This window comes from Cajanus cajan, chromosome 4, assembly GCF_000230855.2.
Source record: "Cajanus cajan strain Asha chromosome 4, NIPB_CcT2T_4, whole genome shotgun sequence".
Classification (NCBI taxonomy): domain Eukaryota; kingdom Viridiplantae; phylum Streptophyta; class Magnoliopsida; order Fabales; family Fabaceae; genus Cajanus; species Cajanus cajan.
In genome coordinates, this window is record NC_138520.1 from 58,104,806 (window position 1) to 58,131,976 (window position 27,171).

General features: G+C 35.5%; 2 protein-coding genes across 3 annotated transcripts; both read right to left on the minus strand.

Annotated features, from left to right (window-relative positions):
- Positions 1–15,001: 15,001 nt before the first annotated feature.
- MAG2 (RINT-1 / TIP-1 family) lies at positions 15,002–19,154 on the minus strand. Of its 2 annotated transcripts, XM_020371442.3 has the most exons (4): positions 18,738–19,154; positions 18,557–18,649; positions 17,270–17,373; positions 15,002–17,183 (listed from the first exon to the last, which is right to left on the minus strand). In XM_020371442.3, the coding sequence occupies exons 1-4, from the start codon at positions 19,015–19,017 to the stop codon at positions 15,270–15,272; spliced, it is 2,391 nt and encodes a 796-aa protein (XP_020227031.1). In that variant the 5' UTR covers positions 19,018–19,154; the 3' UTR covers positions 15,002–15,269. The 2 variants fall into 2 exon arrangements, with proteins under 2 accessions (XP_020227031.1, XP_029129224.1); XM_029273391.2 differs by lacking the exon at positions 17,270–17,373 and having other exon boundaries at positions 18,738–18,879.
- A 4,135-nt stretch (positions 19,155–23,289) lies between these two features.
- On the minus strand, positions 23,290–26,746 carry TMKL1 (transmembrane kinase-like 1). The gene is made up of 2 exons (XM_020370084.3): positions 25,116–26,746; positions 23,290–24,299 (listed from the first exon to the last, which is right to left on the minus strand). The coding sequence occupies exons 1-2, from the start codon at positions 26,554–26,556 to the stop codon at positions 23,659–23,661; spliced, it is 2,082 nt and encodes a 693-aa protein (XP_020225673.2). The 5' UTR covers positions 26,557–26,746; the 3' UTR covers positions 23,290–23,658.
- Between the last annotated feature and the right edge of the window lie 425 nt (positions 26,747–27,171).

Here is a 27,171-nt window from a genome sequence, read left to right on the forward strand (position 1 = left end):
AAATTACCCCTATTTATTCTAAACAATTATAACTTAACTATCTACATGATGACAGTTAAATATACACACAGAAAGCAGTAAAAGGAAGGACTTAAGAAGAAACCTTTGAAGCGTGCTTTTTATATTCAAGTAAAACTGGGAAGCTTTTTGGCGTTCCCTCGCTCTACAAGCCCGCTCGCTCCCTCCTAGAAAATTTTAACTATGGAAATCCGGAGGATTTCCCTTCGACTCAGTTCGAGACTCAAGCAAAAAGCTCAGAACTCAAGAACTTTGTCGGATCAACTCTCCGAGTGATTTCTAGGCAGAGCACTGCTCAAAAAAAGCCAGAATACTCAAGAAGAGGGTTAAAACTCAGTGTAAAAGTGTGGAATGACGTCCAAATGACGTCTTATTTATAGGGAACAGGCGCAATACGGGCCCTGGAGTCAATACGGTCCGTATTGAAGTTTTGAACTACAATACGGCCGTATTGAATTCAGTACGGCCGTATTGAAGTTCAAAAAACCTCAATACGGCCGTATTGAGTTCAGTGCAGCCGTATTGAAGTTCAGAAACTTCAATACGGCCGTATTGAGTTCAGTGCGGCCGTATTGTAGTTTAAAATGTTCAATACGGCCGTACTGAACTTTTGGGAGGCCGTATTGGGCTTCATTCCCTCCACTTCCTTATTTTGAGCTATTACAAGACCTCTAGACCTACAGAGAATCCTCCTAGGGCCTTCCATGAGTCCTTCTGGCTGACTTTCCTTCAGTCCTCAAGAGTCTTCAAGCTTTATTTCCGACCCGGATAATTTTAGGGGTCTACACCCGGAACGGGCCGTTTTAAAAGTAAAACGGGTCGTTCCGGAATAAGAAAAATGCCCAAAATTGGAGAAGTAGAACGGGTCGTTCTGGTTTGGAGAACGGGTCGTTCTAGTTTGGAGAATGGGTCGTTCTGCTGGGAGAATGGGCTGTTCTGCTGGGATTGAGAACGGGCCGTTCTGGTTTTGGAACGGGCCGTTCCAGTTGAGAATTTTGCGTAGTTTCGAACGGTCCAGAATGGCCGTTCCACTTTTGGAACAGGCCGTTCCGGTAGGTGAGCCTAAAATCCTATAAATAGCGCCCTCACCTCTCATTTTCACACATCTCTCATTCTCTCTTCCTATTATCTTCTGTTCTCTCTTCTTTCCCTCTTCTTCTCTCTGAAGACCAAGGGGAATTTAGAGGAGGAGACCAAGAGATTCTTGTTTTAGTTCAACTGCTGTTTATCCAGGTACGGGGGAAAAGGAGATTTATTTATATGCAAAGTTACATGAGGGAATTGGGTAGAAGAGAAAGCTCGTAGGATTATGAGTAATTTTATAATTATTTCTGTTTTGGAGAATTATTGGTCTTATGTGATTCTGTATGTATTTAGGACTATGAATATATGATTAATTTGTAAAAATGATGCTCTAGGAGAGAGAACGAAATTATAAAAAAGTGCCTGTATGTTAGGTTTTGAAAAAATTGGATTATTTCTGTTTGAGAAATTAATGATACCATTAGATTCTGTATGTGTTGAGGATTAGAAATATATATTTAATTTGTAAGAATAATGATATGGGAGAGAAAAAAATTGTAGAAAAGTGCCTATGAGTTGGGTTTTGGAATAATTGGGGGTTTTACCATTTATGTTAAGATTATATTAATTGGTAATTCCATTGATTATTATATTAATTTATGAATGTTATTGTTATATTACTTGATAAGAATTGATGATCTAGATGTGAATTGCTAGCTTGAGGGGTGTGTAAACCCTTATTTTGTTGGACTTATCTGTTGTGTATATGGAATTGTGTATGTGATATGAAATTGAGCTATGAGATGAGATGTTGTATGGATGTGATTATGATTGTGATTGTGGTTCCTCACATCAATGACTAGGGATGGTACGGCCCCTGGGTAAGTGATGCTACAAGGAGGGCGTGACCCTGGTATGATGTGAGATGAGTGAGACAATTAACACGTATCACTTATGTCAGTTGTGGCGTGGCCTTGACATAGTGTTAATTGTAAGAATTGCGTGGATTGTGATGTGATTGTGATTCTTCACACCTATGACCAGGGGGTGAGCACAGCCCGGGATTGTTACATGGGTATCGTGACCTTGGTTAACATGTCGGGGGTGAGCACGGCCCTGGGTTAGGGGTAATGTGACCTCGGCATAGTGTTATATCAGGGGTGAGCACGACCTTAGATTGTTACGTGGGTATCGTGACCTTGAATAACATGTCGGGGGTGAGCACGACCCTGGGCTAGATATGCTACAGGGGAATCGTGACCTTGGCACAGTGTTATATCAGGGGTGAGCACGGCCTTGAATTGTTAAATGGGTAACATGACCTTGGCATAGTGTGAAGTGCAAGATTTGTGATGATTGGTGTGATTCGAATTATGACGTGATGATGATGTATGAATGATCGAGTTATGATATATTGAAATGTTTATGAATATTTTATTAAGTACAGAGTCATAATGAGACGATATGTTGCGTTTTCCTTATGTGCTTTATATATAGATGTTTTCTTTTCTCACCGTACAATTTGTGGATGTTTTAGGTGAGGAAGATCTGGCTATGAGTGGCATCTAGAATGTCAACAATTGATTTATGGGTATGCTCTGATATTGTGACATCAGGGCAGAGAATTTCTAGGACATGAATTGTATTTGTATACGGAGTTGAACCTATTATTTTGAAAATATTTTGTAATCTCTTATGTTTTATTTTCCAAGTTTCATTTTAGAATATTTTGGATATTGAAGAATGTTTCTAAAGGTTTTATGTGAACCCTTTTACCTATTTTGAAAATTTGATTTCCTTAGTTTATCTATATTATTACAATATATGTGTTGGGGTAGTAAGGGTGTCACAAAAAGAACCCTTTTTATTAATTAATAACTATAGGAAAATAATTTTCATAAATATAAAAATAATAATTAACCATTGTATAAAATTTGGGATGTTACATTATACAACTATTTTTTGATATATGCTTAAAATTTTGAAATTTCAATATTAAACTTTATTGAAAATAAAAAAAATTATTAAATTTTAATAATTAAAACAATTTAGCAATAGATAATATTTATTAATTTAAAAATACTTTTAAATATTTAATAATTAAAAAAATGATAAGTTATACATCAATATTAATAGATAAAAAATAGGAGAAAAGAATAAGGAGAAGAAGAAGAGAGAAATGAGAGAGATAAATATAAAGAGAAAGATAAGAGAAGAGAAAAGGAGGGGGGGAGAAAGGGGAGGAAAAGAGAGAAAAGCAAGAAAAGTGAGAGAAAAAATTAAGGAGAAAGAAAAAAAAGTAAAGGATAAATAAAAGTATAAAAAAAAAAGTCACACGAAATTTCACATGTTTAAGTGAGATTGTGCAACCCAGTAAAGTATAATGCATAAATCAAGTCTGCAAATTTAAAAAATAAATATTAAAAATCATTTTCTATTTTGTTTGATTCATTCAAATTGATAGATAATCATAAAAGTATTTTACACATTTATTTGAATTAATGAAACAAAGTATCAAATAATTTTCAAAAATTTCAAAAATTTGTAGACTTGATCTATATATTAAGAATTTTAAATTCAATGATTGAATCATTGAAATTTGATATAGAACATGAATTATTGAATGAAGTAAATTTAGGTAAACTTATTCCTGGAGTAAACAAATCTCTCCCCAAGATTTTAAATTTCCCAATAAAATCTATATTGGTAAAAAATAACTTATCGCAACAACTTGCCAAGTGAGGTTCCACTTAAAAAATTTTGCAATCTCATTATCAATATTGATATTATTGGATTTGAAAGTTTTAATTGAATACAATAAGATTTTTTTATGATGAAAAATATCTTTTAAAATTCTTTGAAATTTTAATTTAATACATTCCCTAGTGGAAAGAAAACCATAATTGAAGTCTAACAAATATATTTGACCAAGTTAAAATTAAAGTTTGATTTGAATAAAACTTGAATTTATTCATCATTTGGTTTTTTCTCTTCTATCAAATTTTAGTTGAAATTTTATTTACTATTTTAACATTCAATAAATGTTTGTGATTATTGGAGATCACAAACACATTCACACGCACAATGTTGTAAGGGGTTGCAAACACACTCACATGCATAATTATAAGAGAGAAAGTAAATTTACAAGACATAAAGATTTATGTGGTTTAGTCAAAATAACCTACGTCCATAGTCTCACTAGATGGTATTTTCTATTTCTTGATTAGGTTTACAATTACATGAGTATTTATAAAAACACTAGATGGTATTTTCTATTTCTTGATTAGGTTTACAATTACATGAGTATTTATAAAAAGGAAAGAAAGCAAATGGATCAAACCCAATAAACCCTTCAGACTCCACCTACTCAACAATCTCTCACTTGGAGACTGATCACATCAGTTGCACTCCAAAGTAAATTTAGTAAATTTCAAAACTGTAACACCTCCAAGCTAGTGCAACACCTTCTCAACAATTCACCATGAAGGTCGGTTGAAGCTATGCAAAGTTTCAACTTCTCGATAGTAACCACCTTGGTCAATATATCTGCAGGATTCTTTGACTTAGGGATCTTCTTCAAGAACAAAGTACCATCACTGATTAGTCCTCTAATGAAGTGGTATCTCAACTGGATGTGCTTTGTCTTCGCATGGAACATAGGATTATTTGCAAGATGGATGACACTCTAATGGTCGCTATAAAGAGCACTATCACATTACTTCTTGCCCAACTCTTCAAGAAAACTTTTCAACCAAATCATTTCCTTACTGGCTTTTGAAATAACCATGTACTCTGCTTCTGTGGTTGAAAATGCAACGCTTTTCTGAGTTTGAGACATCCAACTGACTATTGTGGCACCTATTGTGAAAACAAATCCTGTAGTACTCTTCTTTATGTTTGAACAACCTCTCAAATCTGCATCAGAATATCCTTTCACAACAACATCATTCTTACTAAAATATAATGCAATCTTAGAAGTACCTTTCAAGTAGCGTAACAGCCACTTGATAGCTTCCCAATGCTTCCTTCCTGGATTAGACATAAATCTGCTAAAAACTCCCACTGCGTGAGCAATGTCTGGTCTAGTGCATACCATTGCATGCATTAAGCTACCAACTACAGATGCATAAGGAACTTTAGCCATTGTTGCCTTGTCTTCATCCGTCTTAAGTGAATGCTCCTTTGTGAGATTGAAGTAACCCCCAAAGGTGTACTTACAATCTTGGCATCCTGCATGCTGAATTTCTCTAACAATTTCGCAATATACTTCTCTTGAAATAATGTTAAGGAACCTTCAGATATGTTCTTACTGATGTTCAGGCCCAAAATCTATTTTGCAGCACCCAAATCCTTCATTTCAAACTCTTCAGACAATTGTGCCTTCAATATATTGATTTCATCCATATTAGAACTTGCAACCAACATGTCATCAAAATATAATAGTAATATGATATAGTATGGACCAAAATTTTTCAAATAAAAACACTGATCCATGGCAAATTTCTTGTACGCTTTCCTACTCATAAAACTATCAAACTTTAGGTACCACTGCCTCGGTGCTTGCTTCAGCCCATACAAACTCTTGGTCAACTTACAGACCAAGTTCTTCTTCCCTGCTATTTGGAAACCCTCTAGTTGCACCATATAGATGTTCTCATCAAGATCACCATGTAAGAATGTTATCTTAACATCTAGCTATTCTAGATGTAGATCCTTTGCAGACACAATACTCAACACGAGTCTATTGGTAGTCATTTTAACTACAAGAGGGAAAATCTCATTATAGTCAATACCTCTTTTCTGCTGAAAGCCTTTTACCATTAACCTTGCCTTGTATCTTTTGTTGTCATCATGTTCTTCCTTAACCCTGAACACCCACTTGTTCTGTAATGCCCTCTTTCCTACTGGTAGGTCAGTCAAACACCAAGTTTTATTCTTCTCAAGTGAATCCATATCCTCTTACATGGCTAATTCCCACTAGGTTGCATCGTTCATCTACAATGCCTCATGATAACATAGAGGTTCTCCATCGTCAATCAACTACAAGTAATTTGTTGAAGAAGAGAATCTATGAGGAGGCTTAATAACTCTAGTCGATCTCCTCACTTCAATTATTGGAGTGTATAGGAAAAACAGAATTTAGAAGAGAATATTATTGAAAAACTAAAATGCACATTATGCTGTACAGTTATATATATAGAGAATTAACAAGACCTAAAACAGAAAACTAACTAAATACAACAACTAATAAAAGTATTTATTATTTATCCTCTAATACACCCCCCACAAGCTCAAGGGGGATGAAGCACAATAGATGGGTTGATCACATTGAGCTTGGAATGGAGAAACAAAAATCTTCTTGGTGACAGAGCCTTTGTCAGAATGTTTGCATATTGATGTTGAGCAGGTTTATGCGAAACAACTAGAGTTTTACTTAGCACCTTTTCTTGAACAAAAAAGATGTCTAGCTCCATATGTTTTGATCTTGAGTGTAAGACAGGATTGTGAGATAAAGCAATGGTACTATGGTTGTCACAGAGCACTATAAGAGTATTTATTTTGACTTGTAATTCCTTTAGGAGAGATTGAATCCACAGAACCTCTGTGACAGCTTGAGCTAAAGCTCTGTATTCTGCTTCAGTACTTGACCTGGCAACGAGCAGCTGCTTCTTGGACCACCAAGACACTAGATTAGGACCAAGATAGATACAAGCTGCTGAAGTAGATCTTTTGTCATTAGGATCAGCTGCCCAATCAGCATCAGTAAAGGTAGTAAGATTAAAGGAAGTAGTAGAAGTGGCAGAGGTGAAGATCAACCCATGTCCAATAGTGCCTTTAAGATACCTAAGTATCCTTTTAACAGCTTTCCAATGTTCCTCCATTGGAGAACACATAAACTGACTCACTTTATTGACACTAAAAGCAATCTATGGCCGAGTAATTGTAGCATATTACAAGGCACCAACAACAGATCTGTATAAAGTTGGATCATCAAACAATGTACCCTCCTTAGCAAGCTGCTGACCACCAACAATAGGAGTAGATATGCCTTTAGAGTCTTCCATTTTAACTCTAGTAAGAAGATCAGTAATGTATTTGTCTTGAGATAAAAATAGCCTCCCTTTAGAAAGAAATTTAACTTCAATACCCAAGAAATAATCCAAGGTACCAATATCTTTAAGAGAAAAATGTTTATGGAGCTGATCAATTAATTTTTGCAATAAGGAAGGAGAATTGCCGCTGAGAATAATATCATCCACATAGACAAGCATGTAAATAGTGATTGTTGAATCAAATAAGATGAACAGACTAGGATCACATTTGCTTTTACTGAACCCTTGCATGAGTAAAACAGAAGTTAAACTTTCAAACCAAGCACGAGGGGCCTGTTTTAGACCATAAAGAGCTTTTTGCAATTTGCAAACAAGGTGTTTGGTACCAAGTTCAACAAAACCAGGCGGTTGAGACATATAAATATCCTCCTCAAGCATTCCATTAAGGAATGCATTATTAATGTCCAACTGTCGAGTTATAGGAAACTGCAAGAGAAAGAACAATCTTAATGGTGACAGGTTTAACTACAGGAGAAAAGGTTTCAGAGAAATCAAGACCAGGTTATTGATGAAACCCCTTAGCAACAAGTCTGGTCTTGTATTTATTAATTAAGTCGTCAGGATTTTCTTTAACTAGAAAAACTCACCTGCATCCAATGGGTTTTCTGCCAGAAGGTAAGTCAACTAGTTGCCATGTATTATTTGCATGTAAAGCTTTGATTTCATCTTGCATAGCATCAAGCCAATTAGGATCAGTGAGAGCAACTTTCACTATTTTTGGTTCAACACTAGAAAGCAAGAGTGTAGGATTTATTCTAGATTTGACAATTCCATTTTTTGGATCGAGTAGTCATGGGATGAACATTGAGTGTTCTAATAGAGGATGGATGAGAAGATGATACAACTACAGCAGAAGACAGTTGTTGAGAGGCAGAAGGTTGAGACAAAATTGATTGATGAGCAAGTGTACCAGCAGGTGCAATAGCAGATTCAGAATTGAGAGGGTTGAGTTCTAATGATTCTGAATTGGAGGAACTATGAGTCTGAACTGGTACACAAGATGAGGGGCAGTGGGATCCAACAAGAGAGGGGATCATAGACACCAAAGTTGCAGAAGTAGAGAAATATGATTTTGAAACGAATAGATCATTGTAGGGAAATCTGTTTTCATTGAAAACAACATCCTTGCTAATATAAATTCTTCCAGCTTTACTTAAGCATTTATAACCTTTATGACTAGGAGAGTATCCCAAAAATATACACTCCTCTGATCTGGGCTGAATTTTGTGTTGATTATAAGGCCTAAGTAATGGAAAACAGGAACAGCCAAAGACTTTCAGAAATTTATAGTCATGATCCTTATGATGAATCAGTTGCTAGGGTGATTGGTGACCAATTGATAAGGATGGTAACCTATTAATTAGATAGGTGGCAGTCAAGAAGACATGATCCCAAAACTTTAATGGCAATGAAGCATGATGTAGCATGGCTAAACCAAGCTCAACCACATGTCTGGGTCTCCTCTCAACTATGCCATTATGATGATACGTATGAGGACAGGTAAATCTTTGAATGATCCCATGTTGTTGTAGAAAAGAAGTTAGAGGACGGAATTCACCACCACCATCAGTTTGAACAGATTTTAAGGAAGTCTGAAATTGTTTTCCTGGTGTTTTAAAATTCAAAAAATGAGAAAACACATCGAATTTCCTATGAAGAAGATAAATCCACATATATCAAGTACATGCATCAACACACGTTAAGAAGTACATATAACCACAACTAGATTCTAATGATGCCGGTCCCCATACATCTAGAAAGACAAGCTCAAGTGGTTTAGAGTAAACAGAAGTAGAAGGTTGGGAAGGAATTCTATGAGATTTTGCAATACAACAAGAGTCACAAAAATCTAAAATTTTATTAACAGTAGGATTATGGATATTACAAATTTTTAAGGCCTTAGTTAGAGCATCATGATGCGGATGCCCTAACCGCAACTGCCACTGTTTATAGACACTAAGGACAGTGTTTGTACATTTTTCAGAAAGAAAAATACAAGGTTCAGGTAAAATAGAAATTGAATTCTTCTTGTGGTCAGCTTTGATTATTTCATTCTTCACCAAGGATGGATGAAAACGGTAGAGACCATTTTCTCCAAGTTTTCCTTCAAGGAGTGTCTCGTTCAAATCCTGTGATTTGACAAAACAAGAATGATGATTGAAAACAAAATAGACATTGTTGTCTTTAGCAAACTTGGAGACACTCATTAAGTTTTTGGTTAAGGTAGGAACAAGCAAAAGATCTTTTAGTGACAAAAGAGTAGAGGAACGGATAGGGGACCTAAACATATTAGAACCAATTAAGGTAATGGATGTACCTTGGCCATTGGCCATGACAATGTGCTCTGCCCTTGTAAACTGAGCACTCTGTAGAAGGTGTTGTGGATCAAAAGTGGCATGATGAGAAGCTCCTGAATCAGGAATCCAAGCTGTAGCAGTATTTAAAATGGGAGCAGGGCGTTGAGCAGAAGAGGCAATACTTTGATGTGCTAGCTGGTTGGAAAAGGGTGCTGGAAAAGTAAAACCAGGTGGTGCAAAACCAAGACTAGGTAAGGAGGACCCAAAAGGACCACCCAACATATAAGTAGGCCACTGTGCCGATCCTGAAGATCCAGATATGTTAACAGACCCATGATAAGGTACAGGCCCAGTATTGGGAAGGAAGGATGGGCTGAAACCAAAGTTTTGAAGCCCGTAACCACTTTGAGACCCAAGACCAGCAGTGGTGTAAGGAGAAAACATGAAGCCAAAAGGCAACCCATAACCAGCAAATGGTAGCCCATTGGTTCGTTGGTAACAAGTAGATGCCTCATGTCCTCGTTTATGGCAAATTTGACACTGAACAGAGGAACGATTTCTACCACCATGTGCAACACCTCGACCACGTCCTCCATCACGATTCTGCCAGAAAAGCTATTGAATCCACCTTGAGAAGGAAAAGAGGAATGCTGAAAGGTATTTGGTTGAGAATTTGGAATTTGTGGCTGTTGAAATGCTAAATTCACATTCGGAGCTCCGTTTGCAACTGAAGCAGTCTGAGCTACATTGATAGTCAGAGGTTCTTGAATGATTGCAATTTTTGGTTGTTCTAGTTGTGCTTCTTGAGCAAGAATCATGGTTTCAAGGTCAACAGGAGAAAGAACATCATCACGGCTAACAAAGGCAGCGATTGTGGAGATGAGTGAGTCATATTCAGGTAGAAGGCCTCCAATGATACATTCAGCGTGTTCTCTGGTGGACACAGGACTTCCAATGGAAGCAAGAATCTCAATGATAGTATTGATGCGAAGTAAATATTCAGAATAAGTCCTTGTTCCCTTCTTTATAGTGCAAAGTTCGAGACGAAGTTGTGTAGCCTTGATTTTGGTAAGAGAGTGAAAATGTTAAAAAACCATATCCCATATCTGATATGAATGGCGGCAAGACACGACGAGCACTTGAATCGAATCTGAAAGTGTGGTCAGGAGCCAGGAGAACAAGAGTGAGTCCTTGCGATCCCATGTTGTGTACTCAGGATTCACAGTATTTTCACCACGATCCTCACTAGTGAGATACTTCATCAGAATCTTTGGACTAACAACAAAACGCTCAAAATCATGAGCACGAATGATAGCAATGACCTGTTGCTGCCAGGTCATGAAGTTTTTCTCATCAAGTTTACAGGTGACAGTTTGAGAAAAAGTGTTAGTGATACTGGCAGAAGCTTGAGTGGAGTTTGCAGAAGCGGAAGTGATTGGAATGCAATTGAAGATACAGAAGAGTGATTTCAAGAATCAAAGAGAAAGAAGGAGAAAAACAACACCTCAACAGGGGAACACAAATTGAAGAATCACACTCGAAGAAAACACACAGAACACAATGGCGAGAGAATCGCTTCGTCGAGAGAAGGCAATGACAAAAGCACGATGCAGCGACGGGAGAAAAATGATGAGAAAAGCGACAACAAGAGTTTCTTCGAGAGAACGCAACAGCAAGAAGGAACGCTTCGTCAAGAAAGGGCGATGACAAAAGGGCGCGATGCGACGTAGAGTGAAACAATGACGAGAGGATACGACGGCAAGAGAAACGCTTCGTCAAGAGGAGGCGACAACAAAGGGGCGTGACACGGTGGCGAGGGAAACGAAGGTGAGAGAAACGCAAGAGAAGCGTGAACTAACCCAAGATCGCACCAAGCTCACGATGATACCATATAGGAAAAATAGAATTTAGAAGAGAATATTATTGAAAATAAAATGCACATTGTGTTGTACCGTTACATATATAGAGAATTAAAAAGACCTAAAACAGTAAACTAACTGAATACAACAAATAATAAAAGTATTTATTATTTATTCTCTAATAAAGTGATTGGAGTGGTTTCCTCAACTGTCCTATTTCCTAAGCTCTCACTTTTTCCTACAAGGTCATCTTTTGTAATGTCATCTAACACTGCTTTTTGCTTCTCTGTTGGTTTCTTTTCAACTTCAACATTTGTCTCAAGTCTGCCCTTGTACATTGCATTTTCATTGAAAGTAACATCTTTGCTTCTAATGACCTTTCTGTTTTGATCATCCCAAAAGCGATATCCCATATCATTTGCACCACAGCCAATAAAAATGCACTTTCTTGCTTTTGGATCAAGGTTGTCCTTGTCAGCATCTCTAACACAAACATAAGAAACACAACCAAATACTTTCAAATGAGAAAGACTTACATCCTTGCTTTGTCATTCGTCCTTAAGAATCTTGAACCCTATGGGAACTGAGGGTTCTCGATTAATGAGGTATGCTACTGTGCTCGCTGCATCTATCCAAAATGTCTTTGGTAACCCTGCATGAATTCTCATACTTTTTACCCTCTCATTCAAGGCCTTGTTTATTCTTTTAGCAACACCATTCTGTTGAGGTGTCTCAGGAATAGTTTTAAGCATTATAATTTCATTCTCAGCACAATAATTAAAAAATTCAGTACTACTGTATTCACCACCATTATTAGACTTTAAACATTTAAATTTTAATCATGTCTCATTTTCAACGGTAGCTTCCCACTTTTTAAGGGTATTAAATACTTCTGATTTTTTCTTCAAAAAATAAATTCATACATTTCTGGTGGAATCATCAATGAAGGTGACACAATTCGTGATCCTCCCAATGATGAGACTAATGTTGGTTCGTACACATCTGTATCAACAAGCTCCAACTTCTCAATCTTTTGCATCCCCCTGACTTGGCAAAAGTAACTCTCTTCTATTTTTTAAACACACATGGTTCACAAAAACCAACTTCTACCTCTTTTAGTTCTGGAATCTTCCCCTTTGAGACTAGTATCTTCATACCCTTCTCGCTCATATGACCAAGTCTTTGGTGCCACAGAGTCGAAGAGTGACCAACATCATCATTAACTGAATTTACTTCTTCTACAGATAATTCTACCATGTAAAGGGTTCCTTTCTTCTAGTCATGAGAAACAACTAGATTACCCTTCACCACCTTCCATTGACCATCTTTGAATATAACTCAATATCCCTAAACATCCAACATAACATTCTCTTGAGTCTTGGAATATATCTTAAGTCCTTCAGTGTCCATATTGTACCAGCCAAAGTTCTAAGACTTATATCTCTCATGTCTACGATGTCTAAAGCTTCATCATCTGCTAGACGAACTTTGCCAAAATTCTCAATTATGAAATTTTTCATCAAGTCCTTGCAAGAAGAAGCATGGAAAGATGCACCAGAATCCATGATCCAGGATTCAAACTTACTCTCAATGCAACAAACCAACACATCATCAATGTCTTCTTGTGTTGTCATGCCTCTTTCCTTTAGGAGCAACAGGAGTTATACACTGGTTTCTGAAGTGGTCATTCTACTAGCAATTCTAACAGGTAATATCCTTGCAAGGTTTGGATTGTCCTTGCTTCTTGGACATTGATCTATCACGCCTGGAACCTTGCCCCCTTTTAGGCCTTCTACCTCTACCTTCTGTGCTCAATAAGGAACCTAATGATTCCCTAGCGTTTCTCTTATGAACATCCTCACCAAAGATTAAATCTCTAATTCCTTCGAAGGTCAATTTCGTAGTCCCATATGTACTGGCGACTGTTGTGACAGTTCCTGACCAACTATCAGGCAACAAAGATAGCAACAATAAGACTTGTACTTCATCATCAAATTTAATATCCATTGATACTAATCTCAACAATAAGGAATTAAATTTGTTCACATGATTTGTAACACTAGCACTTTCTCGCATCTTCATATTAACTAGTTGACGAATCAAAAATATCATGTTTGATGCTGATGACTTCTTGTACATGTTTTATAATGCCTTTATCAAACCATATGTTGTCTTCTCGTTGACAATGTTGTAGGAGATGTTCTTTGCTAACATCAATCTGACGACGCCTAGAGCTTTCGATCTAGCAACTCCCAATCTGCCCGAGGCATCATTTCTTGTTTATTCTCGGATAGAGGCTGGTACAACTTCTTCTGATACAGATAATCTTCAATTTGCATCTTCCAAAATCCAAAATCGCTCTCATCGAACTTGTCAATCTTCACTTTCCCGTCTTCTGCCATTGCTCCAACTCGCATGAAATCCTAGGCTCTTAATACGGGTTGTTGGGGATCGCAAACACACACGCACAATGTTGTAAGGGGTGGCAAACGCACTCACATGCACAATTACAAGAAAGAAAGTAAATTCACAAGACACAGAGATTTACATGGTTTAATCAAAATAACCTACGTCCACAGCTTCACTAGATGGTATTTTCTATTTCTTGATTAGGTTTACAATTATATGAGTATTTATAAATAAATAAATAAAGCAAATGGGTCAAGCCCAATAAACCCTCCACCTACTCAACAGTGATAAAAAAAATGAAATAAATGCTCTATGCTAAAAAGTAAATTAATTTAATAACCAAACCAATAAAATTTGAAGCTTACTCATTTAAATAATTAAACTTAATTATAAATATAAACATGTATTTAATATACTAAGCATCAATAAAGAGTTTGTTTTTTCTGTCAACATAATAAAGGGTATTTTTTTATAAATAAAAAAAATATCAGAGTCCCGACTATTTTGAGCCCCACCCTTGTTTCCAAGTTTTCAGGATTCAACAGGTGTTTCATGTTAGTAAGCTGAAGAAGGCGGTTCCAGCCCCAAGAGCCCCATCCACACTACCTCAAGTGCTAATTAAGAGTGGAAATACAAGCTCAACCTGAGGATGTCTTGGAACTTCTCTACAATACGAATGGATGATATGCAGTTCTTAGTGAAATTACAAGACTTCCCAGCCGTGAAAACACTTGGGAACTTTTCCCCAAATTGCAACAAAATTTTCCCACTTTTCACCAGGAGGACAAGGTAACAATTTTTATAAGGCTGTACACAGGAAAAATTGTTATAAGGCTGTAGATAGGAAAAATGGGCGTAACAGAGAGGATCACAACCCAAGTAACTAAATTGTAGTGCTTCACGCTAGTCACAGACATGCGATTTTAGGGGAGACGAAGAGGGGCAGGTGAAATTGAACTAAGATTGGAGAGAGAACAGGGTCTCTCGAATATCATGAGTTGATTGCACTTCATTATCTCTTTGTTTTCATTTATCATGCACAGTAAACAACAGAAAATATACACATTCATCTTGCTCTCAATTCTTTTCTTCTCTGTTACTAGTATAGTTTGTACCTAACAAAAACTCCCGTGCATATGGTAGACAACATCAAAACAGGAAATGGCAATCATGTAGCCATTATTGACAGAAAGAACAAGGAATGAGAGATACATAAAAACAGTCGTTCGTTTACAGTCTTTTTTCATTTCAAAATTGAAATGCCAGCATAAAAAATGATAAATTATACGAATAGGAAGAATAGTTTAACTCAAAGCACTTTTACAGTTTAATTAGCATCTAGAAATATGAAGTATTAACCGTACCCCAAATTTGGGGTACGTGGTCCAATGCCTGAAATATTCTAAATGAAAAATAGATTTATTACAACTTTGCAAAATTGAATAAGTTCATCTGGTCTATAGTCATGTACACCACGAAACAATCCTAAATCTTCATACGTCCCTATGCCATTTCAGCTGTGCATGTGCTTACAAAGTATGCCAAGATCTTCAACTCGTGAACACCCTATTCTTCAAAATCTTTTCTGCTTCAGTTACACTCAGATGCCTGAACCCATTCTCCTTCAACCATCTCTTCCCCCCTGCCATACATTCTTGCACTCTATTTTCGTCCATCTTCAGCAACTTCAGACCTTCACTTGCTTTTGGGAAAAAACCTTCAGGTCTCAAACACCATGCCCCAAATACCCCAAATAAAACATCCAAGTCACTACCAAATCTTTCAACACCACTACTGTGAAATTTAACATTACTCATGAGAATACCATTAAAAATCAATCGATCAATTCCTGCTGCCAAACTTCTCCAAACCCCAACAAAATCCCTACCATTCAAACTTACTTCCACCACTGACATTTTACTTTGCAGATAATCCAGGGCTTCTATTAGAGCCTTTGACACGGTCCATCCTTCTTCAACCTTTTGCCATTGCTTCTTGTTCTTCACATAATCTCGAGACTGCACATCGAAACCTCTCAATATAACTAGGGAAATCTTTTCAACCCACTCTGCTCTGAACTCTTCCAATTTTTTTATATCATCATCAAAGATAACCCTTCCAGAACTCTCTGGCAACCCTTCACCATAACTATTTGCATTACTTTCCAAATCTGCTTTATCATCATCATCCATCCCCATCTCAAGGAAAAAGACATCCTCAGACCATTCCTTTAGAACAGATTCAAAGTAATGAGCAGCATTGATGGAAATTGTAACTTTAATTACAGCATCATCATCAGTTAATGCAGTCAAACCTTCAGCTTCTTGGCAGCGGATAAGTATGGAATCAAAAAACCTTCTTATGATAGGAACACCTGCTAATCTGAGAAATTTTGACCTCAAACTTACACTAGGCAATGATCGACAACGATCAATAACAGATGCTAGATGGCGAAGAAAGGCATTAGAAACCAGAGGAGACTTGTGATCATCAGTACATGACGAAATAACTGCACCTTCAACTTTCTTTCTCCAATTATTCTCATCTTGGATGTCTAGTTTCAACTTATCTAGGGCATCACCTAGTTCTATTTCAGCCCATAGATCAAGCCAATCTGGACGATCACAAAATACAGATAGAGAAGAAATTTTCTGCAAGATAAAATCATCATCAAAGGATATCAAGATCCCAGAATGCTCTACCAAAGACTTAATTCTTTTGTCAAAAGCTATCATCAAGTCAATGAGATGTAGCCATGATATTCTAGCAGATGACTGAATTCCCGTAACACTCTCCTCGTCAAGTTGACTAATGTAACTAGGGAAAATTTCTTTTGCCATGTATGTGATTAAGGAGGTTACCATTGCTGAGATCCATTCTTCTCTACAACTATAGCCAAGTAACTTTGCTTCATCAACCAATGGCTGCAACAATTCATCCATAGAGTCAACATAATCCCTTGTGATTTTATATACAAGAGTAAAAATAAATTCTGGTTTATCAACCCATTTAGAGAAATGTCGTTGGGAAGCCAATGATAAGGGATTCACAAGCTCTTCTATTACCCAAAGTGGTTGTCGTAGGGCAACTTCCCTGTCATGGCCCTCAAGTTGCCTAGCTTTCCTTTGCCTTTGCAACTCCTGTAGGTTGCACAAAGCAAGAAAATTTTCTGAGTACCTGAGTTTAAGATCTGCTTGCATGCTCAGTAGAGGATTCAAGACTAGATTTGCAGTCCTTGCATCTGAATTTGAGGCGGTTAAGGCAGAAAGAGGTGGGGGCCATCCAAGTGAAGTAAGAAGTGCCCGATGATCAGCAATTGCCTGGGGCCTCAAAGTAGCAAGAGCCCGGTCTACTCTGTGATCAACTGCTGCTACAAGATGCTTCCACTGAGGATGTGCTTTCGTAATTGAAGTTAATATTCCTTCTGTCGTTTTAAGAGTTTTAATAGCAAGCAGATGCATTTCCTGAAACATTTTAGATATACATTAATGAATATAGTGATCCTATAGTTCCCATTATCATCTAGTTCATATTATTTACATATGCTCACTTGTGAATTTTGACTAGGAGAATGTTTCCTTATGTTTTTGCTCATGGTAAATGATACAGCATCCTCAATATCACCAACCAAAGTATCAAGTTTCAATGCTGTCTCTGGAAGACAAACAAAGGAGTTTTAAGAAACAACCAACATTCACAGAAGGTAACACTTAAGAAATCAAACCAAATGTAGTATGGTAACCATCACTGAAAATGCAAAATATTTTTTGATTATCACAACATATCCACGTCATAAAAAAGCACTGAAACACAAACATTTCGGTAAAAACACAACCTCCACCCTTCCCACAATGTCCTTTTAATTTACATTAAAAGCATCAAGCTTCAATTCAGTCTCTAGAGGACTCTGAGAGTTTTAAGAAACTATCAAAATCCACAAGAGAAATCAAACCAAAGGCAATAACCATTATTGAAAAAGCTTAACATTTAGAGCAAGTTTGGATAAAGTTCTCATTGAGCACTGATAGGGAAAGAAAATACAAAGCAAAATAAATCAAACGTCTTCTCTAAGTTAAAATCAACTTATGAACCTCATCTTTTAGAAAAGTTAGATAAGAGAGTTTCTATAAAAGTTGAAGTGCATAAAACAATTTTAACTTAGGAGAGAAGTTAAATTCACTTTTTTCTTCTCGTTATTGTCTTCTACCACCAGTATTTATTGAGAAAATTATCCAAACACCTTATTGATATTCACAACATATCCATATCACAATCATCATCAAACATGAATACTTCAACAAAAGCAGCATCTTTCAATTCCTCCCAGCCCCACAATGTTCTTTGATTTGAGTAACAAACAAGTTTTAGAGATGGACGATCTGAAAAATGAAGTTTGCAAGACTAGGCATTTCCGAATGGTCTGATAACAATCTCATAACGGGTGGCTTGATAAAACCCAACAACACTTAAGCTCAAATACTATCTTAAGAAACTAGTTTGGGTCAAATTCAACCTTCTAAAAACAACTTATAATATGAAGATTGTTCCATATTTATATACAAAGTTATGACCATTTCATTAGTCAACGTGGAATCTCTAACATAAGACACAAATTGCAGTTTTAAGAACCAACAGCACTGACCAAAAGCAAAGGTTATACCTATGAATCAAACATCTAATTCAAACTAAAATATTTCTTGATCATTACAACTAACTCATATCCTAAGAATCAACCAAACACAAATACCTCAAAACAAAGCCATCGAATCAAAACACCTCCTACAATCTTCTTCCTTTCGAACAATTCAAAAATTAAAAATAAAAAATAACAACCAACCTGCATAGACACGAACAGTCTCCAATCTAGCCACCTCCTTTGCCAAAGTCGCAAGTTCCTCTCTGAAACCCTTTCCATCCCCGTGGTTTCCATCTTCACTCAACAAAACCAAACCAATTCCTCAAAATTCGACCAAAAAACAATAAACCCTAAAAATTAAAAAATTAAAAAAACACCGAACCTGGCACGACGGTGGAGGACAGAGCAGTGAGCCTATCGGTGACGTGGCCGAAGAGGCCGTGTATTTCGCCGGAAAAGGAGGCGTACGCGGCGAGGCCCGCTCCGAGTCGCTGAGTCAACTGGTGGAGCGAGCGATCCAACTCGGAGCACTGAGTCTGGAGCTCGGAGACGCAGTTGGGAGCCTGGGCGAGGGCGCGTTGGGTGTGGAAGCTTTGGTCGAGGAAGGAGAGTGCGGAGGGTGAGAGGTGAGAGGGTGGAGGTAGCGCTTTCAGCCCCTCCATCGTCAAACTAATTCCGATGATGATTCGAGAATGTTCTTCGCCGCCGCGTGCGCCTCTCGCTGATTTCTCCGGTGCCGGATTCCGATGAATCTCTGGATGATACCAAACTTCTTACATTGGGCGTCGCCTCAATTTATTTTATTTTGCTTTCATCTATATCTTAATATGTTAAACTTTTTTTTTTTTTTCATGGTAAATAATATTTTTATAAAGGTTAAATTTCTTTTTAGCCCGTGTAAAATTAGGTATGTTTTATTTTGGTTTTTATAAATTTTGTTTTCATTTTTTAAAATTTGTTGCTTTTGGTCTTTAATATTTTTTTATTTTTGTTAACTATTTTTATGTTTATCATGGTGCAACCATCATACTTGAGATTCATAATTATATTTGATATTATTATAATAATTTTTCTTGGTAATGTATGAAAATAAAAGGCAATTAACAAAAATTACACACAAAAATCTAGTATCTATTCTTATTGCATGGAAAGAAAAATTTAGCGGACTCCTCCATTTGATATTACTTACATTATTATTAGAGTTTCATGCTACAAAAATATGGACTATTTGGTTTATATTACAAAGAATAACAAAAAAAAAAAACATGTCAATCACGAGATAAATCTCTAGATATCTCATTCATTTATATTTAAACTGTTACAACTTGACCTAACCAGATCCAATATAACATTTTCATATTTTGATATACATAAAGTATAAATTTAAAAATTTATGTTATATAAAAGAAATAAAAAAATAATACTTAAGTCTTTACATATAATACTTACTTTTAATTGAGTCCTTATATTATATTATACATATTATAATTATAACACATAATGATATTATACTAATAATGTTGGAAAAATTACATTAAGTATAATTTTATGCTTAAAGATTGAATTTAATTTTTTAAATATAAAATATAGGGATGTAAGTGGATAATAACTCAACCACAAATCTAACCTACCTGAACCAATATAATTACATTTTTGTAGATTGGGTTAGATAATTTTTTTTTCATTATTCATTGATTATAATTGGGTTAGGTAATGGGTCAAAGGATTTGCTATCCGATCAACTTAAATTAACCCAACCTATAATAAATTATAAAATAAAACTAAAAATACTACACACAATATAAACACATAATACATTCCTTTTCAATGTTGACTCACATAGATAAAACACTAAAATTAACAACATTACACCTCACTAGTTCTACTTTTTTTTTCACCAAGTATTGTAAGAATGAGTTGATTAAAGAAGGGATGGAGCAAAAAGAATAATATAATTTCACTTGGTTATGTTAGGAACATTTTGTGTAACACCTTTCAAATTTGATGTCAAAATAGTCCCATGACATTTCATTTAGTGATACTTCACACAATTCCTTGTTGATCATAGTTCTTCATTAATCAAAACTCTTTATTGACAACCCTTTTTGAAATGTTCGATCGCCTTTAGGATCAACAACTTTCCCCACAAATCAACATAAGACTTTTCAGCATGCTTTATCCTCACTTACACACTTTTTGGAAAATTTTCTAAAAGGTCACCCATCCCTAAATTGCTCTAAGTAAAACACGCTTAACTATAAAGTTTTTAAGTGATGAGATACTAAAAAATAGATGCATATTATTGATATATGTAGTACACATTAATTATTTTATGTCACCCTCATCTGTATAATCTCATATTTGTACAAATCTTTAGATCTCTCTCATTCCTTTGTATCTGGACTATTACAACTTGACCTAACCACATCCAATCCGATTGTAGTTGGGGTTGTATTGGATTGGATCACTTTAAAAAATTTACAAACTCAATTCAACCAACCCAATTAAGCTTAATTGGGTTGTGTAGAAAAATAGTCCAAACCCAATCTGTTTAAATCCCTAATAAAATATAAGAAAAACAAATATTGTGTTCAATGATGAAAATATATTATGGATTTTTTTTCTTCATTTTATCTTTTACACTCAAGTTTTCAATTTGGGAAATTTTAAAGTAATATAATCTTTAAAATTTCTTTATTGAAACAATATATTTTGAATTAAATTGTCCTTAATTATTAAGTATGTTTCTTTTATAGGTAAGGAAGTATAATTCTCTTTCCATCGGATCAACTTCTATATGGGTAATGTAGTACATTTAGTCACAACTTCATGCTTAAGACGAGGATCAAACTTGAAACATAAGTGTCAAACTACTTGAGTTAATAATTTTTGGTATTATTAAGTATGTGTTTGGATTAAAAATTTTAAGTTTAAGTTTATAGAAATTTAATTTTTTTAATTGGTTTTGGTCAAAAGTCTTTTTTTTTTAATTATTGAATTGGCTTATATTTGAAAATATTTACTTTGAAAGTAATTTTGACTAATTTGTTTAGGAAATATTAATATAAATCAATTTTACTTGAGTAATTAAAAAAATGATTTTTAATTCAAATATTAATAATATAATATTATAAGAATTTAATATAAATAGTGACAATGTAAAGAATTTCAAATAAATTATTATTTAATTACAAAATGTCATATACCATCAAATTATTGGTGTAAAAAAATCAAGTTGTTAATCTGAATAATACTAAACTTAATTTCTTTAAATAAAGTCTCAATAAAACTGATAGATCTTTCATATTAATAACATAGTTAAAAAAAGTCTTATATTATAATTTTTATTTATATAATAATTATTTTAAAAATCAAATCTAACTTACCGTATATAAGTCTTTTAATTGATGATGCATGAAAATAAAATTCATAATATAATATAAGCTTAAACAACAATTTTATCTAGAGAGATATTTCGACATTTATTTGAATATATTTTATATTATTAAATAAAATCTATATATGATTCACATAAATTTTGCCCAATACTACAAAAATTGTTGAAAATAGTTCATCAAAGTATATGCGAGTAGCATTTTTCTTTTTGTCTTCTTTTATTCATATTTTTCTTTTTGTCTATGTACTACATTAGAAGTGAACGAAAAGTCAGAAAACAATAGCAATTAACATTTTATAAAAGCAAAAAGTAGTTGAACATGGAAGCAAAAACACTGAAGCTGAAGGTGAGAGGAAGCAATATTGATCTCATTTGCAAAAGAAGATTTACAATGCAATTTAGTGGCACATTTCAAAATGATAAATTCACATTTGGGTAGTGAGAGCAAGAATGATGAAGTGTAAGGGGTAAGGAGTTTAGGGTTTTCAAAACTTAAAAAAAAAAAAAAAAAAAGAAGGGGTGTGAATAGTAAATAGGGAATGTCAATAGAACCTAGAATTCAACAAGCTTAATCAAACTATTGATTTTCACTTCCTACTTTGGGCCGGATTTTGGGTCTCTTAGACCCAGAAATAGAGCACCTCCTCACCTCAAAACTATCATTGAACTATTTTGAATTTCAAAAGACTTATAAGTTATAATCGATATCAGTATATAAAATACGAAAAATTATAATGAACAAGAATATTTTTTTTACGAGAAATTTTAGAGATTTTTTTAATTAATTTATATTTAATTCAATTTTTACTTATAATAATATTTATAAAATAAATTATCGATAAATAAAAATAATTTTGTACTACAATATAAATTATTTATTATAAATCTAGAATATAATTTATATATTTATAAATATATACTTATTCAAATTTTATATATAATTTTTGTATTCAAACATAATATTTATTAATGTACCTGATTTATTTTAAATTTTAGTTATATATAAACTTTAAATTGTACATTACACAAATTAAAATACTAATTGTAGATCAAGATGAATAAAAAAAAATTTATTATTAAAATATTCAATAGAGAAATTCTATCTTTCTAGTAAAAATTGTTGAATCAATTAAAAAAAAGTTGCTCGAAATCCAAAAAGGATTAATCTATTATTTCATAAGTATTATGTTTAAATTTCATAAGCTTAAGACTGTCTCTTATATTTTATTTTGAACTGCATAATAATGAATATTATTTTAGGACGTCACATGTGATTTTAAATTTTTTAAAATTTGAAAAAATTACTTTTTCTTATATATGTAACAATTCCTTATAAATTGCTTAATATTTGTGTATGTTCATATAAAAAAGAAAATGCGATATTAAAGAAAGAAAAATGATAGCTGTGAACTAAATAACTTCTTGATAACCAACATTGGTTGAAAGTAGCAAATAACTCTCTTAACTTGAGAGAAGCATATCTACCTTGCATATGCTTCCTATAGTCACAACTTTCAATCAGTTACAGAAATTTGCATTGAAGTAAAAGTTAATTAGATTGCTTAAAATAAATTGAGATAACAAGATTAGATCCACTTAAAAGATAAAATAAGTGCATATTCCCAATAATATAGCATCATATTTAGACTTGAGGATTCCCCTAAACATTCATAGCAGTAAATGTAGTCGAAGCACTGCACAATTTCTAGAAGCAGGAATTTGCATAATTGTGTAAGTGACTATATTTGACTTTGAAAACAATAGGGACTACCTAAAAAACAAAAATTACAACATTATCTAGGCCATCATAAACTACCCCACATTCAGATGAGAAAAAGTAAACAAACGTAAGTAGTAAGCAAAAATCACTAGTTTGATTAAGCATACGATGAATTGCAAGCTCAAATCAAAATGGGGTAACACTCCCACTTCTTGTTTCTGTAGGACTGTATAATGCAGACCTGTTCCTTGGCCTATTCTCCTCCAACTGCCTCACAACTTCATCCATGCTTGGCCTAACTGATGCCACTGGTGCACAGCACCCCATTGCCAGCTTCAGTGCCTGCACCAACCCATCTTCCATTGGACTCCTTATCCCTTTCAAGAGCTCCACATCGAACACTTCCATCGTTGTCTCCTCCAACACCGCCACCTTCACCATCGAAGGCAAGTCCACGTGCTCGCCGCTTCTTCCATTCTTCCCTGGCTTCTTCCCTATCAAGATTTCAAGCAGCAGGATGCCGAATGCATAGACATCTGTCCTGGAGTTGCACTTCTTCATTCTTTGCAGCTCCGGCGCCTTGTAGCCGTCGGTCTTGGCCAGCGCCACCATCTCGTCGGCTATGGAGGGAATCATCAGCTTGTCAAGGCCAAAATCGGTCAGCCTGGCTGCGAAGAAGTCGTCCACGAGCACATTCTTGGACCTTACGTTTGCGTGAGTGATGGGAACTTCAAGTCCTGTGTGAAGATATGCTAGTCCTCGCGCTATCCCCAATACTATCTTGTGTCGCCTGGCCCAGTTCAGCACTGGTTTTCCGGTTTTTGGTTCTGTGGGAAATTGAGATCACAGCATAATGGTTAATGCCAAATTGCCAAGCAGCAGTGAAACTGTTCAATTCACTAAAATCAAAACAACCATGAGTCTGTTTGAATAGACTTCAGTAGAGCTTTTGAAAGTTTTGTCTATTGAAAATAAAAAGCTTTTTCTGGTAAAGATGCTCTCAATAATACTTCTAGCTTGTATCCAACTAGACTCTATTTAAGTTCACTTGCTTAAATTCTCATTTAAATTCAGTCTTATCTCCAAGAAAAGTAAACACATTATACAATGATAGCCTTCAGTTGTGACATAAGGGTGACTCAATTCCTAGGCCTCACAAATAGTCATATAGGATCACATATATTAGAAAGGTAGCAAGTTCTTGCTATTACATAGTTATGTTTTTGGATCATTGGTTTTCTGTAAAGGGAAGATCAAGAAAGACATGCAGAGGATGCTCCACAAAGGGGACAGACAGACTCATTTCCTAGAGTTTCTTATATTAGATATCATGATGGTTCAGAGATCTAAACAGAAAGTAAAATTTCTTCTCTTTAGGATGAAAATTCATCAGCATCTTGATTCTAGCTTGGGGATAAGTTGAAGTAATATAGGACTTTTCAGTTTAGAGAAATCTTAATAAAATTAGACACATACACTACAAAATAATTTAGACACCAAAAAAGTGTTGATCATGGGAATTTATGGTGACAGTTTTCAGTGGTTTAAACTAAATTGCCATTGTGCAAGTGTATGAGTGAAAATTTGAAATATCAAACCAATAAAAGGAAATGCAATAGTGGAGGGTTATGTATTGAACAAACCATGTAAAAGATCATGAAGGGTTCTGAGAGGCAGATAGTCATAGATAAGGAGCTTCTCCCCTCTCTTCCCCTGATAGAAAGCTCTCAAAGGAATCAAATTCTCATGGCGAATTTTCCCCAATTGCTTTATAACCGACAAGCATGAAACCTTATCTTTGCAGCTACCTTCTCTCAATAGCCTCAAAGCAATGGTGCCTCCATCAGCAAGCTTTGCCTTATAAGCAGTCCCATAACAAGTCTTCTCCAAAACTTGTCCAGTTGCATTCAACACATCATCCAATGTCAAATTCTCACCTCCAGGGAACAACATGAGCTTCCCCTCACCAGCTCCACTAATAGCATTACCACCATTCTCTTCATCCTCCTCTTCATCATTCAACTCATCTTCACTCTCCCCACTTCCCTTTCTCTTCTTGTTCTGCATATAACCAATCAGCAAAGAAGCCAAAACCACAGCTCCTGTCATGAGACTAATAACAATGCCAGCAACTGCACCAGAACTCAGTGAAGAGGCCCTAGCACAGCTTGCCAAAGGTGGACCACACAAGGCAGGGCTATTCCCTTCAAAAGCATCAACGCCAAACTTGGATTCCCCAAAGAATGGCAACACCCCACTAAAATTATTATGTGAAAGGTTCAATTTTTCAAGCCTTAACCCAACTAGGCCTTGAGGAATTGTACCCATGAACATGTTCTCCCCCAAGTCAAGCTCCTTTAGCCCACCAAACTTTGTGATGAACTCAGGGAAACTCCCAGAAAACTTGTTGCCACCCAAGTCAAGAAACTGCAAATTCTTACAAGATGAGTCAGGCAATGCTGGCTCAGAAACAGACCCAGATAGGGAGTTACCATGAATCCTAAGGGAAACAAGCCTCTCACACAAGTTCCAAATGGATGGTGGAAGAACCCCACTTAACATATTGTCACTCAAATCAATGTCAGAGAGGGAGGTGCTATACCCAATCTCAAGAGGGATGGTACCCTTCAATGAGTTTATGTTAAGGTAGAGACTTTGAAGCATAGGGAACTCCCCAAGCTCTCTGGGGAGAGAACCAGAGAGGTTGGCAGAAGGGAGCCGAAGAGAAAGCAAGTGAAGAGAAGGGTCCTTGTGAAGGGTAACATTGCTCCATTGTGGTGAGGACAAGTCAGTGCATGAGAGAGGAGAGGCATTGGAGAATACCCATTTGAGGCCTCTCCACTGGCAAAGTGGGATAGAAGTGTTCCATGAAGAGAGAACAAGGTTGTCAGTGTCACCTTGCAGAGAAGCTTTGATTTTTCCCAAGAGAAGTTCAACATCAGAGGAAGAAGTGGAGGGTGAAGAAGGGGACAGTGACTTTGTGGGGGTGGTACTGGCTTTGCAGAAGCAAAAGAAGAGGAAGAAGAACAACAGCAAGAACAAGGACATGGAAATGTGGAGAGAGAAAGGCTTCAGAAACGCCATGAACTAGCAAAGCAGAAAGAGAAACAAAGAGAAAAAGAGAGAGAGAGAGAAGTAGCGAGAAGTTCAAAGTTCAAAGAAAGAGGCTCTCTTTTCTGGGAAAGCTGACACAGTGTTGACTACTGTGAGTGTAAGACTAAGGAGTAATCTCTCAGTGGCTCATGCTATGGCCTATGGAAATTCAACGGTTATGATGCCATTCTACATTACCACTCATGTAATCTCAACTTGTTGTAACAAATCATGCACCGTTTTCTCCCATTTTTTAATATCTATATTGGTCTTAGCATTGATCCTTTTTCTTTTTTTATTCTTTAAGTTGCATTGCTTCTCCTGTGTTATGGAATTAATTAGCTACTTTGTTATTGTCATTCGTATATATGCATGATGATTATGTTATGTTACTGATAAAAAGACAATGATTATGCTAAAAGTTTAATTTAAGAGGTAAGTGAAGGAGCATGAGTTTCTTAGATAACATGGAGCAAGAACAAAAGAAATTTAGGTACATTTATTGTTTGTGAAAAATATTAAATTGAAGGGTAATGGTTTTTTATTTTATTTTATTTAAGGGTAATGGTTTTCTTTAATCTCTCAAAGGATTAATTATTTTATTTT

Excerpts from the sequence above, each read along its gene's own strand:
- MAG2 (XM_020371442.3), bottom strand. The coding sequence starts at position 19,017 with ATGGAGGGGCTGAAAGCGCTACCTCCACCCTCTCACCTCTCACCCTCC. Across the intron at positions 18,650-18,737 it reads GTCCTCCACCGTCGTGCCAG|ATGGAAACCACGGGGATGGA; the intron begins GTTCGGTGTTTT and ends TGTTGAGTGAAG. Across the intron at positions 17,374-18,556 it reads GACTGTTCGTGTCTATGCAG|AGACAGCATTGAAACTTGAT; the intron begins GTTGGTTGTTAT and ends TTTGTCTTCCAG.
- TMKL1 (XM_020370084.3), bottom strand. The coding sequence starts at position 26,556 with ATGGCGTTTCTGAAGCCTTTCTCTCTCCACATTTCCATGTCCTTGTTC. Across the intron at positions 24,300-25,115 it reads CCTTCATGATCTTTTACATG|AACCAAAAACCGGAAAACCA; the intron begins GTTTGTTCAATA and ends AATTTCCCACAG.